This window comes from Ictalurus punctatus, chromosome 3, assembly GCF_001660625.3.
Source record: "Ictalurus punctatus breed USDA103 chromosome 3, Coco_2.0, whole genome shotgun sequence".
NCBI lineage: Eukaryota > Metazoa > Chordata > Actinopteri > Siluriformes > Ictaluridae > Ictalurus > Ictalurus punctatus.
In genome coordinates this window covers 25,331,061-25,347,593 of record NC_030418.2, presented here as the reverse complement: position 1 = coordinate 25,347,593, position 16,533 = coordinate 25,331,061, and the positions used below count along the sequence as shown (strand labels likewise).

Here is a 16,533-nt window from a genome sequence, read left to right as displayed (position 1 = left end):
TGTTTTGTTTCGTTTTTTTTTTACTCGAATTGGCGAAATTGCAATCGCGTTAAATAGTTTTGCACGGCTTTGACACTGATGTTTGTAGGTAAATGAGACGTTTTAGCTGTACTCATGTTCAACGCACGTGAATTGAAGAGGGCTTTGGCTGAATGCGCGTTGTGACGACGTCACATGATGGACCTTTGGCCCAAATCTACGGAAAATCAGTGGTCAGCTTTTAATTAATTTTTTTTTTTTAGGCAATTGCAAGCTCCTCCGAATATTAGGATAATTTCTGCGATCACAAAATCCTAGAGGGGCTGAATATTCTATGACTGAATTTACGAAACGCTGATTGAGACTGCTTTGCTTTCACAGCAGCTTTAATTGAAATTGTGGGAAATACCGTTGTGTGAGCATCAGTTGCGACCCCCCAGTCACACGCTCGGCTCACCATATTCTGGAATTTTGTATTCGGGTGCGTGTCTGAACTTCTGCAGTCAAACCAGGCAGGATGGCTATGTAAATGTGCTGGAACTCCCAGCAGCACGTCTCTGTTTTGAGATGCAAATTCTCAAGGTAGTGTGAATACCTTGTTATTAAAAGACCTATGAATTTAAGCTACCTTTCATGTGTATTTTTTTTATTTTTTTTATTAATTCCCCCCCCCCCCCCTCCTCTCCCCCCCACCTGTTATAGTCTGAAATTGTCACTGAGGTGTCAGATTGACATGAGTCATGTATGATTTTTACTGCTTATGTGAGAGTTAAGATAATTGGAAAGCCTTCTTTGAGATTGACCTGAAAATGTTGAAGGAAATGCTAGTCATTACAGGCCAAGAGAACATGTTCAGTTTATAATTAGGGTTTCCTGACACTGTGGCAGTGTGCAGCATGTGTTGGCAGGATGTGTGTGTGTGTGTGTGTGTGTGTGTGTGTGTGTGTGTGTGTGTGTGTGTGTGTTGTAGCGCCTGACTGAAGTGAGAAGCTCAGCGTTTTGAACACTCATGGTTAGTACAAAGTGGGCAGATTCCTATCTAGGCTCAGAGAGGGGAAATAACACTTTTTGAATGGCTCTGTCAGTTACATGACAATAGCTGTGGTGGTGAGCAAACTGGGTTGCTGGGCAGGGGAGGCTTCGGCCAACTGTTTCTCTCCCTCACACACATACACACACTTTCTTTCCAGCGTTGTACCCAGGCTTGTTCTCGGTCATCCACCCATGCGCTACAATTTCAGATTTGGATCTTCTTTCACTCCAGGTTAAGATTTAGCTCATGAGTTGGATGACCGTTCCGGATAAACTGATCCAACACAGAGTATCAATATTCAGTGTGGTCATTTCAGGCAGCAGTACTATTAGAATTTTTCAAGGCGTTATTTGAATAATATTCAAATATTTGAAACTGCTGTCCACATGCACATGAAAAATGACATGTATGCAACCAAACCATTATCAGCTGTAGTTTGTAGGTTTATAGTATATGTCAAACTTTCAGCAGCTAGTGCTATTACATTCCACATATAAACTTAATTTACAGCACGCTTAAATAGCCGTATTTATACCGTACTGCTATACACTTAGTTTTACTCTATACAGATGATGAGTGACAGAATCGCTTCTTGCTGGCCAAGCCATGATTCTTGTATAGAGAGAGATATCTACTTATTTATCTTTTACTTTAGTCCCACACTGGCAGCTTGCATTTTGTCACTTTATTCTCCTTTCTTATCCATATTGGTGCTTTGGCAATATTTTATGTAAACAGTCATGCCAATAAAGTACTGTGAAATAGAGAGAGAGAGAGAGAGAGAGAGAGAGAGAGAGAGAGAGAGAGAGAGAGAGAGAGAGAGAGGTCATGCTTTGGATTGTATGATTTGCAGCTGTAATTAAAGGGATGGTGCACCCGAAAAGACAAATTCCGTCATCGCTCACTCCCCCTCGTGTCGTTCCAAACCCATAAGCCTTTCGTTTATCTTCGGAACACAAACGAAGACCTTTTTAATGAAACCTGTGAGATTTCTGTCCCTCCATTTACAGTCCAGTAACCAAAAAGTTCATAAAGGCATCGTAAAAGTAATCCATAAAATTAGGATTAAACCCCTGGAGTCACATGGATTACTTCTACGATGCCTTTATGAACTTTTTGGCGCTTGAAAGTTTTGGTTACTGGACTGTAAATGGAGGGACAGAAATCTCCCAGGTTTCATTAAAAATGTCTTCGTTTGTGTTCCGAAGATAAACGAAAGGCTTATGGGTTTGGAACCACACGAGGGGGAGTAAGCGATGACAGACTTTTTTGGGGGGGGTGCACTATCCCTTTAAATTTTAATCAAACCCAAATTTGACCCTGGTTGCTGCTTACCTTTCAAAGCACATCTACTGAAACCAACACTGTATGAGCTGAGGCAAGGCACGGAGAGGCGAAAAAACGTCTGTTTTCATTTCAGAGCACTACTGCAAATTAAAATGGAAAATACCACACAGTGACATTTTAGCTGTGAAACAGCCATGAAACACTGCCAGGAGTCGTCATATCTCAATTTATTTTGTCCTAAATTGAGTTGTTTTTGCAGAATTGTGTCAGGAGAAGTCAGTTCTTGTTGACTGATTTTAATATTACCACAGCACTGTTGAATTCTCGATTCTTAGTGGTCCGAAGGAAAAAGTGAAAAAAAATTAAAAGTTTGTATATAATAGGTTTGATGAATATTGATCTATCATCATTAATATATTTTGTTTATCACTGTTGAAGACCTCCTAGAAAACTCTAGAGAACCTTATTTCTTCTTTCATGCTAACATGAAATGCTAACAATGACTTGCAGGTAGCTTGTTCGAGGAGACACAAGCCCTGAGGGGAAACTGTCCTGAATATGTCTGACAAGCAGTTTATTCTTGTTTCTCCAGTACTGTATGTCCATGGATTTCTCCTAAAAGAAAAAGCATTATGTTTGCATAACTTTTGTGTCTTTCTCCCCCGTTCACTGGAGCTGCATTGATAATGTTGCTAACATGTAAAGAAAGCTAGTTTAGCACTGCGTAATCTGTATGCTAAAATGCTTACACGCTTGCCTCAAATGCCGACAAACTAGCTTATGTGATGATTTCATACACAATTACCTATACAATGGGGGGGCCCTAAAAACTGTCGCAGCCATCTTGAAGCCAGGATTTCTTTCTCAGCATGTAGTTTTCTAGCAATGTGTGCTAGTATCAGACACAAGTAGGAGGTTGAATTATTCATTAGAAGAGACTCGGATAAGTAATATAGTTCAAATTTGAGTTTTATATATTAAATTTTTAATGTAAAAATGGACTTATGAATCATGTACAAATGGTAGCCTGTTACTGAGCCAGACTGTGAGGTGGTCTCCTGAGGTGAGGAGGTGAAGTAGGTCATAGGTTCAGTGCAAAATTAACGAAGGAAACGTCTAAAACAAAACCTGTCTTGACTGATTTAACTACATTTGTCTATTGCTTTACCCGTCCATTTGGCTATGATGTGGGTTGGCTGTCTAGTCTTTGGCATCAATACTGGGATGATTTATTTGCTTAGACATGTCATGACCAAGCACTAATGTCACATGTTTCCTTAAACAGCTTAAATGTCAGCACTATTACCAGATATGACAGATACAGATGAGTGCTAGTTCTTGGTCTCATGCCCTCAGAGACAATTGATTCACATTGCTCTTAACTCACTTCCCTTCATATTCCCTCTTGTAAATGCATATGATTCCTTCAGATCTGGTCTTGTGACGACTGACAACTACTGATGTATTTGAGAACGAATAAGACCACTTGATTGACAGCAGCGAATCTAAAAATCAGACATTAGTACTAAACTGTTGCTCTTACTTTGTGAGGTCTAACCGTCTCCCCTTTCTGTCTTTCAGGACCGGAATCGGCCCTTTGATCCATTTAACTTGCAAACTTTGGAGAATTCCTTAATGGATATGATAAGGACTGACCACGACAAAGGTAAACACCACCCTGTCGGGGGCCCACCAATGACTATCGCTGATATTGTGTGGAGGAATCATTTTGCAGGTTAGGAATATTCACACATCCATGCTTATTTTGCTTCTTTTTCCAAGCTTCAGGCAGATCATCTCAGATTGACATGGTTTTGTTTCGCATTATATGATATAACTTTATTTTGTAAATTAACCATGACCTTACCTGCAAAATCAGCTGTATGTAGAAATATTTCTATATGTTCTGCTTGTATGTGTGTCCATCTGTCACAATGGGTTGCCTGTCGTTTTGTTAATTTCATCCGGTTTTAAAATGACGCCTTTTTGTTTTCTCAAATCACAAAATCTCTGACCTGTATTAATTGATGTGAGCCAATTATCGGTCTCATGACTTACGGATTGACAAATGCAGACTGAGGTAATAAAGTCTGTATGCGTCAGTAGTACTACAGTTGATGGTTTGATGCATTTGTGTGTCTGTTTTCCCCAGGCTGAGACTGGGAGATCTGGAATTCAGTGCAGCTTATATGGGAAAATATTAGTGCAAATGTTGTACCCCTTATCTGAGGATTAAAACACTTGGGAATGTTCTTTTATAGGAAATAATCGATGACAGGTTGTTATGAGTCAGCCCGAGGTGAAGTGGAGTTACTGTTGCTACTTTGCATATTGTTTAAGCCGGAGGTTCTCAACCTTTTGTAAATAAAGACCCCCAAGCCTCCCCTATCATGTGCCCCCCCCCCCCATATTGTAGGAGACCTGGTATAATGATTATCTATTCTATTATATATATATATATATATATATATATATATATATATATATATATATATATATATATATATATATATATATATATATATATATAAAAAATATAGGTTACTATCTATATCATCTATAATTTTATTTATTTTGCTTTTGTACTTTTTGTGCATTTTTTGGAAAAACTTTTTCAATTACTTTTCATAACCTTTATGACTTTTATAAAACTATATAACTGACAGGTATGGAACATGAATGATCGAAAATGTTTCTGAACACTATAACTACTTTGAACAAGAGAATAAAACAAGTATTAATTTAGGTTGTAATAACGTGTACTATTTTACATGTAAAACATTCGCATATGAATGATGTAAATTGGGATGAAGGGCGCGTCTCGTTATCCATGACATTGTTAAATCTCTGGCTCTCAGCCCCTCACTGAACAGAGCAGAGGCAGAGAGAGGTGTGTGTGCAGCGGGAAAGCAAGACCTCGCGCTTGCAGGACAGTACTGGCGATATTTGGAAAGTCGCTAAGGTTTGTCCAAAAAGTCGCTAGGTTTTTCGTTAGGCGCTTTTTTAATTTTGCAAAACAGTCGCTAAACAGGTCTGAAAAGTCGCTAAGTTGGCAACACTGGTCTGTACTGACAGCTAGATAAAAGGTGGGTTAAGCTCCGCCTCTCACCGCAAAAAGAAAATACAGACGGAGAGGGAACGCGGGGTTTTTCATTTATGCACATTCTATTTGAAAAGCAATAAAATACACAGAGTACCCAAATGATGCCCTGTCTGTTTTCTATTTATTTTATTTATTTAATTTATTTATTTATTTAAAAAAAATGTGAAAACAATTTGCGCCCCCCTTCCTATCTCTCCACCCCCCTGGTTGAGAACCACTGGTTTAAGCAATATCCCACAAGCAAGAGTGCAGTTATACTGAATATCGGCACGGCTGTGATTCGGCGTAGGCACGAAGCAGCAAACTGCGCCGATATTCAGTATAACAGCATGATTGCGAGTTCGATATTGCTTTTATACACCAGTTCTATAAACAAGAAGTGACATTTCAGACACGTATGGCCAAATGTTTTGTTTAGTTTTACTCTGCTAGTGGAAATAGATCCCGAAGAAGCTACACTCACTGTATAGCCCGTCGACTAGCTAGTTAGCTAGCTCACAATAATATATACGTTCCCATTAAAGGTGCTTCGAGTGAAATTGGTGTCCCTTCTGCCTTTTCATCTTCATCTGACCAGCCTTCATATTTTAAGTCAATGAAAAACATACCGTTTGTTATATCCACTGATGATCTCGCTCACGCTACTGTAGTGACGGTTTCAAACTATGAAGTGGAATTTTATGCGGCGAACAAAGACGAGCAGAGACACACAGTGAAGTGTCCCAGTTCAGTTATACGAAATGGAAGCACTCTTGGGACGCTGCTAACTGTTGTATAATTTCCAATAACAGCACGTTCTGAAGTGTTTTATTCCTCTTACGCCACAGCAATTTATCAAAGGTCACCTTGTTTTTTTAATTAATGAAAGAAGAGTGCTTTTTATCCATTTACAGTTGCGTTTAATGTTGTGGAACATCAAGTTAGTTACTTTTGGTCCCACAACAGCCTTCCTTTTTCTTAGTAAGAGGAATAAGACAAACAAAAACCCCACGACGCATTTTGTCATATTAACGAGAACCACAGATAGTCTTCTGTCCTGAAGATTCACCCGTTACGGAAAATTTGATGACGACTGTAAATAAATGTTAAATAAAAGTTTAACCATACAGAAAACAAATATACGTTTCATAAACCCATCATTTGAATTACAGCAGGTACCCATGTCCGAACTGTGCTGTTCTAGAAAATTCATTAACACCCGAACTGTAGAGTAAACACTGATATTATACAGTCCCAGCAGTTGAAGCTTCCAGAATAACTCGGAAGTATGATCTGAAGTGTGCCTGTGAATTAGCACTTGGTGAGAGAGAAGACTTTTTAGTCTGCTTTTCATGCAAATAAAAGGCAAAACTGTTGAGTGTGACGCCAAAATCTTGAGCAAGCTGCTTTCACACGTTTGAAGAGCACTGTGTGAAACAACATGGGCATTCATGAGCCTCGTGATGTGCTTATTGCTGCTCCCTTGGCTCACTGAGCGCTCTTGATGAAGTAGATTTTTAAGCAAAATGTTTGTCAAGAAAACGTTTGTCCTCAAGAACTCGCTGTTCGGCTGCAAGTCACGTCACCCCTGTTGGGTTTTGACCCGTCAATGGTGTATGCTGTGTGTGTGTGTGTGTGTGTGTGTGTGTGTGTGTGTATACAGCGAGTTAACAGATTCTTAGTTCCTAGATCAGCATATCAAATTAACATGGAACTTGGCACGTGTATATATAGAGTCGGGTCCAAATGTCTGAGACCGCATTGAAAAGCTGGGGGTTTTTTTCCATTTATAATTGGAAGTAAACAAAAAGTTTTAGAATTTTGTACAAAAGGTCCGATTTTCTTCACGCCTTATCTCTTCTATCGAAGCATGTGTTCAGGCGACACTCCAATGGATTCGATCTAAAAGGGATCATTAGGTTTTGCACACACTTGCGGAGTCCATGCCAGCTTGAGTTCACACTATCAGTAAAGTGAAAAGGAGACGTACCAAACACTAAGAAACTCTCGTAAATATTTCAAAGATTTTACTTTTCACTTAAGTTAGCAATATTTATAAATTGTAATGAAAATTGTTGTATGAAATCACACCTGTTATGGATTTGAAACGTGCCTAATTTTTGTTTGAAGTCTCGAACAATAGGTTTACATTCATCAAAGGTCAAAATACACTTTAATGTGCTCATAATTTAAACTACAGCATTACCTTATTCCCACCAGTGTCACAAATGACTCGTTAAATGATTCGTTCTAAAGGATTCATTCTAAACACCTCCTTTCAGAGAGCATACTCTGCTTTGATTGGTCAGATGTCCCAGTCTGTTGTGATCGAAAAGGAAATGCCCACGACCATAACGAGTATCAGCTCGGTCTGTTTGCGAGCAGCCGATGAAGACCAGCGGCGGGGTTTCTGTTACAAACCTAAGTAGGTTAGTGCAGGAAGTAAGTCTGGAATTACTAACGACTCGTTTCAGCTGTTCAGAATCACTTCCTTCATTTGGGAGTCAATAACTCCGTTTGTCGTATGCTTTGATTTTTGAAACTTTGCAGACTGTTTACATTCACAAACAGCTCTATAACACACTACATGAAAGATAATATCTGAAAAACCATAATAGGTGCACTTTAAATTAAAGAATGCAAGATAGAAGCATTTTCAGTAATACTCTTAGACTTTTGGACCCCACTGTACATGCTGTGGGGGTATTTTACTAGCAGTGTTTGGTTCCACTTGTCCTCTTATAGTGAAGAATCACTGCAAATCAATACAAAGTTCTTCTGACTGATCACTTTTATCCTGTGATGAAGCCTTTCTGATGGGAGTGGTCTTTTCAGGATGCTAATTCCTACATCCACAGGACAATTCAAGGATGACGGTGTGAGTCACCAGATCTCAAACCAGTTGAACACCTTTCATTTTGGAGTGACGCGTTAGACAGCGCTGTCCAGCACCATCAAGACACCAATCGAGAGACTATCTTTTGGATGAGTGGTGTTTATTTTCCAGTGCAGTTCCAGAAATTGGTAAACATTATGCCAAGGTGCACTGAAGCTGTTCTGGTGGCCTGTGGTGGCCTGTCTCCTTACCTCTTGTTGGTTTATCCACAGAGGTAGTCGGTGCACTTTGAGCTTTTATTTCTGTTTTCTGGAGCTGTTTTTCCAGTCCTTCGACTGGATTTTGTGACTGGTTTTACTGTTTATCTTAGGAGGAGGGAGATTAACTGGGATTCTGAAGTTGGAAAATCAACTAAAATGGAGGTGCCATAAGCAACGACAGCATTGTAGTGGCATCTGAGATTCTGTAAGAGGACAACTATAGCTTTTTAATATTCAGCTTACTAAGAGCTATTCATTGATTCTGGTTGTAAAAGAGAGAAGTGTTGAACTAATTCTCTTGATCTTTCCACCAGTTCAAACAAGGTGATTCACTAGAAATTGTGTCCGAGATGAACAAAGTTTGCATTGTAACACTGCAAGTGCAATCAAGACTGTTTGATTGCTGCAAGATAGTCCTACGTATCTAAGTGTTACAATAGTTTTAGCTTCAAGGGCATGAATTAGACAGCCAGTTGAGTTTGTATGTGAGATATGCTCATCTTGGCTCTAACATATTTGTCCAATTTCCAAAATATCAGCAGAAACCAGGTATAAAAGCCTAAAGGATGTCCGATTTGTTGCGTCCATATGCAGATGCCTCAGTATAATTCTTTACTTCTTTACCAGACAGGGTCTTTTAATATCTCTCAGGCTGCCCATAGCAGTCACTTTCTTTATTCCTATCTAGGGCTTCAACTAACGATTACTTTTCATAATTGATTAGTTGGCCGATTATTTCTTCGGTTAATCGGATGGGTGGGGTGCAAACTTTCAGTACCTTTTTTTCCCCCGTTTATTTAAAATAACACAGAGTGTTATAAATATAAACTTCAGACAAAAACTTTACATAACTGTTTGTCCAATTATATAAGACTGAAAAGAACCCAATACACACAGACACACACCAGAATATATATTATTCATTAAGGACTGTAGTTTAATTCAGTGCTTTTTGTGCATCCATAAAAATAATACCTAAACCCTTATATATAATAATAATTAATATACAAGTTATATTATATAATGGTATTTAAGTAATTACTTTTTATAAAAGGTAACGTTGACGAACCTTAAACTGAAGAAAGTTACTGTCGGTGACTCTGGGTGTTAGGCTAAAGCTAGCGGCGTCACGTTACGTGCGTATGACTTCATTCACCGTTGACTAGGAAGCAGCTTATACTTCCATCCATCTTCTATACCGCTTATCCTCTTCAGGGTCACGGGGGAACCTGGAGCCTATCCCAGGGAGCATGGGGCACAAGGTGGGGTACACCCTGGACAGGGTGCCAATGCTTATACTTCCTGTGAGTAAAAAAAACCGCTAGTGTGCATAGTGTAAGTGTATAGTACCTCATTTGGGACACAACTTTAGTATTTACTCTCCGATGCGTGTTTTCTGAACAGAAGTAACATATTGAGTAAGTCTCCCCCATGCCGTGCTCAGACCAACTAATCGATAATGAGCTTCGTTGACGACGATTTTCATAATCGATTATTATCGATTTTATCGATTCGATTTTGCAGCTCTATTCCTATCACTGTTATTGCCCTGGATGCTCCTACATGGATACCCTAAAGATTGGCACTCCCCACAAAACAGATTATGCCCAATACTCATCCTTTCTTCAGTGGATAATCTCACCTGGATATTGTAGACGTGTACCTAACAACTGCTTCAGTAGTCCTAAAGACTGATCCATGCTTTTCCCAGTTCACAATATACTCATACTGAACATCTTTTCAACACACCTGGTACCATTTTCAGTTTCTCGACATGATCCTGTACTGTGATTTATACTATAATATCATTTATTAATCCAGCTAATGAGCATGACCCAGAAAAGGACGAGTTCCCTTTTAAGCCTGGTTCCTCTCATGGTTTCTCAGGGACTTTTTCCTTGCCACTGTCGCCTCTGGCTTTCTCATTAGGGATCTATACCCAGGTTTCTGTAAAGCTGCTTTGGGACAATGTCTATTGTTAAAAGTACTATACAAATAAAATGGAATTGAAATTTCACACTTCTTCGGCTTTGACGTACATTAAAAAAAAAAAATAATAATAATAATAATTAAAATTCCACTTGTTTACAAGAGTTGTAATTTCCCTGCCGCAGAAACTTCTTGGACTTCCCATTACCACCAACTCTCCATGTTTAGCAAGTGTCACTGAATGTATTTGTCACCTACTGATCACTAGTGAACAGGTTGTATTTAGGAAAGCAGTGTGAAAGGGTCATGAGAGGCAAAGGTCACGTCTTTTTTCGAGTGTGTAATCAACAGTCATTTTCCCACTGCACTTACATTTTCGTTTTTTTGGCCGTGATGATGTGTGGATTTGTGTTGGACAGACGTAATACGGAGAAAAAATAAACCGGATTTTTAAACACGCAGCAAAATGTTGACTGAATTTGTTGACCGAATGTCAGCCTGTAGCGCTACAGCAGTGCTCTGGCATCGGCTAAAATTCAAATGCTATTACTGGAGAGATGAATGCTCCACACTAGAGTAGTACCCGGCGTAACATGGAGAGCATTGCAGAGCAGCTGAGATGTGCTGTGCATTCGGTTTCGCCTTCTGGGCTTTATTCTGCAAACCCGAGGTACCTGATTTATGTCTAGTGTTAATATCTGACCACCTGCTCCTGTCTGCTGGAGAGAGAAAAAAAAAATCAATGCTCCAGAGACTTCTTTTTAGTTCCAGTGCACATCTCTAACTTATACACCATGTATATATATTTTATATATATATATATATATATATATATATATATATATATATAAATAATATATATATATATATATATATATATATATATATATATATATATATATATATATATATATATATATATATATATATATATATATATTGTGTGTGTGTATGTATGTATAAATTTCATATATTTCTTTTCTCCTTTGGGATAAAGGAGAATATCAGTATTCGCGTACCCTCTCCTCGGTTATTTGAATATCCGTGCACACCCTTAGTCAAGAAGGATCTGCGTGCAGACCAGTGGCTGTGTTGTGTGTGTGTGTGTGTGTTTTTTTTTTTTTTTTTTGTTTTTTTTTTTAATATATAACCTTAGCTTTATGACTGCACTTAAAGGTTTACTACAGACAAATATTAGCCATCTTGCCAGAATTATAATAAATATAATAAACACTTACGATTTTATTCATTTATTTGTAAAATGAAGGACTTATAAGCATGTTTAAAGCTAAAATGGAAAAGTCAAATTCTAAACACTTTAAGTTCAAGTTTGCTAGATGGTTTATCATTATATAGATCATTTATCATTAATAAATAAGTCATTTATAAAAATATATCATTTTATAAATAGGTCACAAAAATCCTCTGAGAAATGTTGTCAGGTTAGCTCGTTAGCTAGCTGGTCCAAGTTAGAAGTAGAATTACAACTGTTTTATGCCTGCGACTCAAAATGTCTGTCAGACTAGCTCACGTTTGCTAGATGGACAACAGTATCGTGAAGATTAGAAACAATTTATAAATAAGACTCTCTCAGAAATCCTGTCAGGTTAGCTCATGTTAGCTAGTTGCCTAACAAAGTCAAAATCTTAAAATGATCCAAACAAACAAACGAAAAATCCCTTATAATAAATTGTCTAAAACCATCACAGTGTGCATAAGGGCCCAGTGAACGCCTTGAGCGGGACATCAAAGCCAAAACTCGAGGAACCTATATATATATATATATATATATATATATATATATATATATATGTGTATGTGTGTGTGTGTGTATATATATATGTGTGTATGTATGTGTGTGTCTGTGTATATATGTACAGTATCTCACAGAAGTGAGTACACCCCTCACATTTTTGTAAATATTTGATTATATATTTTCATGTGACAACACTGAAGAAATGACACTTTGCTACAATGTAAAGTAGTGAGTGTACAGCTTGTGTAACAGTGTAAATTTGCTGTCCCCTCAAAATAACTCAACACACAGACATTAATGTCTAAACCGCTGGCAACAAAAGTGAGTACACCCCTAAGTGAAAAATCGCATTCATTCCTCGCATTCATTCAGTCATCTTCATTAGTTGCTTTATTCTGGTCATGGTTGTAGTGATTTAAATAACTAAGTTGTTAAGCGTTGTGAGCAGGTACAAACAAAAATACAAACTGACTGAGAGGCCGGGATTGTCAAACTTGTCATTCAGTACGTTTACATGGACAACAATAATCCGATATGAACCCGATTAAGACAATACTCTGATTAAGAAACTACCATTTAAACAGAGATTATAGATTACCTTATTCCGATTAAAGTCATACTCGAAGTAAACACAAATGGAATTAAATCATGAGGAGTACTCCTGTTTTAGTCGTGTTATCGACATGCATTACAGACATGTAAACACCTTAATCACACTGTTAACGTCATGTAGGAGTTTTGATCGCATTTTGTGACAGGACACGATCACACACGGCAGTGCTCAACCGTTTGATGGCAAACGAGCGCACAGCTGCATCCGAAACCACGTACTTACCTGCTATATAGTAGGAGATGGACATGTATTTCGGCTTATAAATAGTAGGTAAGTACGCGGCTTCGGACGCAGCCCACGGCTTCAAGCAGTCGTCTATTAGCACGTACAGCATGACAAATAATTAACCGCACTTGAAGCTTTCTTAAAATTAAAAAATGAAACACCCAAAACTGTGTACATCACCATAATGAAGACCAACTGTATGTTGATGCGTGAAATTCTGGAGGGAACGTCGGACGACATGGCGCGGTGACGTAATGACGCGGGCTGTTAATCGATTTATGTTCTAGAACATATAAAACAGGAACAAGAAAGGAGTATTCTAAAAGCGACTCATGTAAACACCTTAATCACAATATTGTCTTAGTCAGAATAAGGTCAATAATTAGATTACTGCTGTTCATGTAAACGTAGTCATTGAAACATCCTTTTTGTAATACAAGTTGTTCTGAAAGCCTGGAGAAAACGGAATGAGTATTTTTAGCTTGTCCAGACCTACAGGATTTCAGCTGAAGTGCCAAGAAGAGCGAAACCTCTTGTGTCAAGAGGTTTTGGCTGTATGAGGTGGAGGAGGATGGGTTTGTTCTCCCGTCCTCTTGTGATCATGCTCTCATTCGTAAATGCACATTAATCTGATTGAAATGGAATGTGCAGGGATTTCACGTTCTGAATGGTAGAGTGGGCTGACGACGAGGAGGGGGCGCGCGCTAAAGAGGAGATTCCTGAACAAACCTAGTCTTTTTTTTTCTTTTCTTTTTTTTTCAACACACTTGTGGCAATAGTCAGTCTCACCGAGGTAAAGTCTCGCTGCCGCAACAAACCGGGACGCACAGTCGAAAGATTCTGCTACCAAACACAAAGATGCCTTGTGCAGAGGCTCATGTGTTTACACGTGCACAGCCTTGTGCTTTCACACACAATGACAACACACTTGCACTTTCACATACTTTCAGACAATCTCTCTCTTTCTCACCCATGCCAACCTCTCACATGACCCACCTTCTGCCCCTAGGGCTAAAGAGTTGAACTGGAGCAGTTATTTCTTACACGGTGCTTGCTTTAGAAAATAAGCTCTGACTTGTTGAGAATTATGAAATTCTGTAGATTCTCAGTAGAGAAGTTTCCTAATTATATTTGTCGACCACAGCAAAAGTGCGACTTACAAGTACATTACCAAAGAAACATTGAGTGGAATTCATTTGACAGTAATACAGGTTCATTAACATACACTTGTCAAACTGACAGCAAGCACGTCCTTACGTTGTAGTTGAGTTTTGCGGCACAGGCTGATGTTTGGCCTTGGACTGAAGTTGAAAATGCGTGGAACGTGAACACGCACCACTGAAAGCCCAATTTTTTCAGGGCAAAGTTGAGAAGCATATCTAGGGCCAAGCTTTCGGAATGGTTATTTGTGTCCTCCCTCCCTTACTGTGGTGCTAAATCAGAATAGACAAACTACAGTGACAACCAGAAACGATCACGTCCCATGTATGTAGTCACGTCCCATGTATGTAATCTGGCAGTTGTCATTTTTCTCAGTTGTGCTGAATGTAGCATTTGGAACTGTACGAGTTTTTGGACTATTCACTGCCATTGCTAATCAACCACATTGCTCATCTCTAGAAGGTTCTCTGAGCCGAGCTGTCAGCGTGCCCTGAAAGAGAAAGCAAAAGACTCTGGGGTGAGTCCAGTGTAAAACAAATCAGCAAATACCAACGTCATGAAATTACTCAAACCAAAAGCTTGTGCTGCACTAAGCACAGCTGTCTAACGCTGCAGGGTGTGTCCCGGTGGAAACGCCATTGGAAGAATAACTCCGCGTTCCTAAAGCTGTTCGACTCGGCTCTAGAAAAGAAGCTTTTGTGAAAGCTGGGCTAGTTTGACATTCAGCTTTGACCGTCATACATGAGCGTTTGGTCCAGTTTGTCCTGACCCTCAGGGAAAGACACTGCGTGTGTGTGTGTGTGTGTTTTGAAAATGACCCTAAGTAGCACTCTCTACCACCAGCATCAAAACACAGATTGAGGGAATATGTTTTGGAAGAACTTATTTCTTCCAAAACACATTCGTTTTTATAGTTAATTAGAAAATTCAGCAATAATGTTTACACCTAAGGAGTAACACACAACAGTCCATTGTGTTATAGGAAAATAATCCACACCATTTACCACCCCAAAGTGGATCATTTTCCTGTAACAGCATGTCCTGAAGTGTGTAATTGCTCTCATACCACAGCACCCCTTTTAACCATGTATTTAGAATCACAGGTGTAATTATGTATGTATGTATGTATGTATGTATGTATACCATATGTAATGATATGGTACATCCATAATTGGGTTAGTTATCACTCGTTATAACAGTTAATCCCTCTTTTTTTTTTTTTTTTTTTTTTTTTTTTTTTTTGTGTAAATTACTTGAAATTAATAAGGGAAACAAAACTTGTCATGTTACTGAGAAAGTCCATTGTTAGAAAACTTTCTGAGCATTACATAGTGCAGAATCCTTTCACAAATTTCCTAACAGACAGCATAATCATATCATGATTGATTAAAAAAAAAAAAATAATAATTATAATTATAATTTATTATTATTTAAAAATAATTTTTTAATTACAGCATTATTAAAATACATATTTAATTATCAACATTATTAAAATCTGCAAACATTTAATTTCGTAATCCATTTATTATTATGCTTAGATTATGAGAATATTAATATAAAAATCTCTCGTTTATGTTCTAGCCAGAACTACTGTCGGAGCTGCTGTTATGTAAGGAGTAACACATGATGGACCATGCACTTCTACAAAAATAATGCACACCAGGGGGATGTGATGCGGCACGACGCTACCCCAAAGTGCATTATTTTCATATAACAGCATGGTCTAGAGTGTGTTATTGTACTCGTACCACAGCGATTTGCCTATGATTACAATGTTCAGTTTATTGTTTATGTGAAGCATTGCACATTTGAACAGTTTATAGTTCGATTTCATTTTGTGGAACGTCCAAGCGACAAGTTATTTGTTCTCACTTATGTTATAGCCGTAATTTTTTATTTATTTATTTATTTTGTGTGTAGTTGAGCTGCTATAAAGAGGGAATTTCCCCAGTGTGGGATCAATAAAGTTTTTATCTTATATTTATGTTAAATAAATACCAGTACCAGCAATAAACACCCCTACCAGTGTATCTCTCTCTCTCTCTCTCTCTCTCTCTTTCTCTCTTTCTCTCTCTTTCTCTCTCTCGCTCTCTCTCTCTGCTCAAAAATAAAGCTTGTCATTTTAGGAAGAAAACATGAACTCTTCTGTCCTGAAGACTGTAAAATCATGAATATTAAAGAAGTTCGAGAAATGTGCATCAATATTAAGCAACCAATATTAACACCTGTGATTCTAAACCTTAGATGACCCCCCCCCCCCCCCCCCAAAAAAAAATAAATAAATAAATAAAAATAAACAAATAAAAAATATGGTGGTGTAGGCATAGTTTAATCAGATACTGGAACATTCTGTGCTACTTTTCTATAGGTAA

At 38.2% G+C, this 16,533-nt stretch overlaps 1 protein-coding gene across 7 annotated transcripts in view; it reads left to right on the top strand.

The window, feature by feature from the left end:
- Nucleotides 1-16,533, top strand: part of cpeb3 (cytoplasmic polyadenylation element binding protein 3) — a 61,284-nt gene that overhangs the window by 8,553 nt on the left and 36,198 nt on the right. For 5 of the 7 annotated variants that reach the window (XM_053679799.1, XM_017463645.3, XM_017463647.3 and 2 more), the window contains exon 3: nt 3,881-4,034. In XM_053679799.1, coding sequence (XP_053535774.1) covers nt 3,881-4,034 — 154 coding nt within the window. The remainder of the gene's footprint in view (nt 1-3,880; nt 4,035-16,533) is intronic. The other 2 variants (XM_017463644.3, XM_017463643.3) reach the window with 1 other exon arrangement.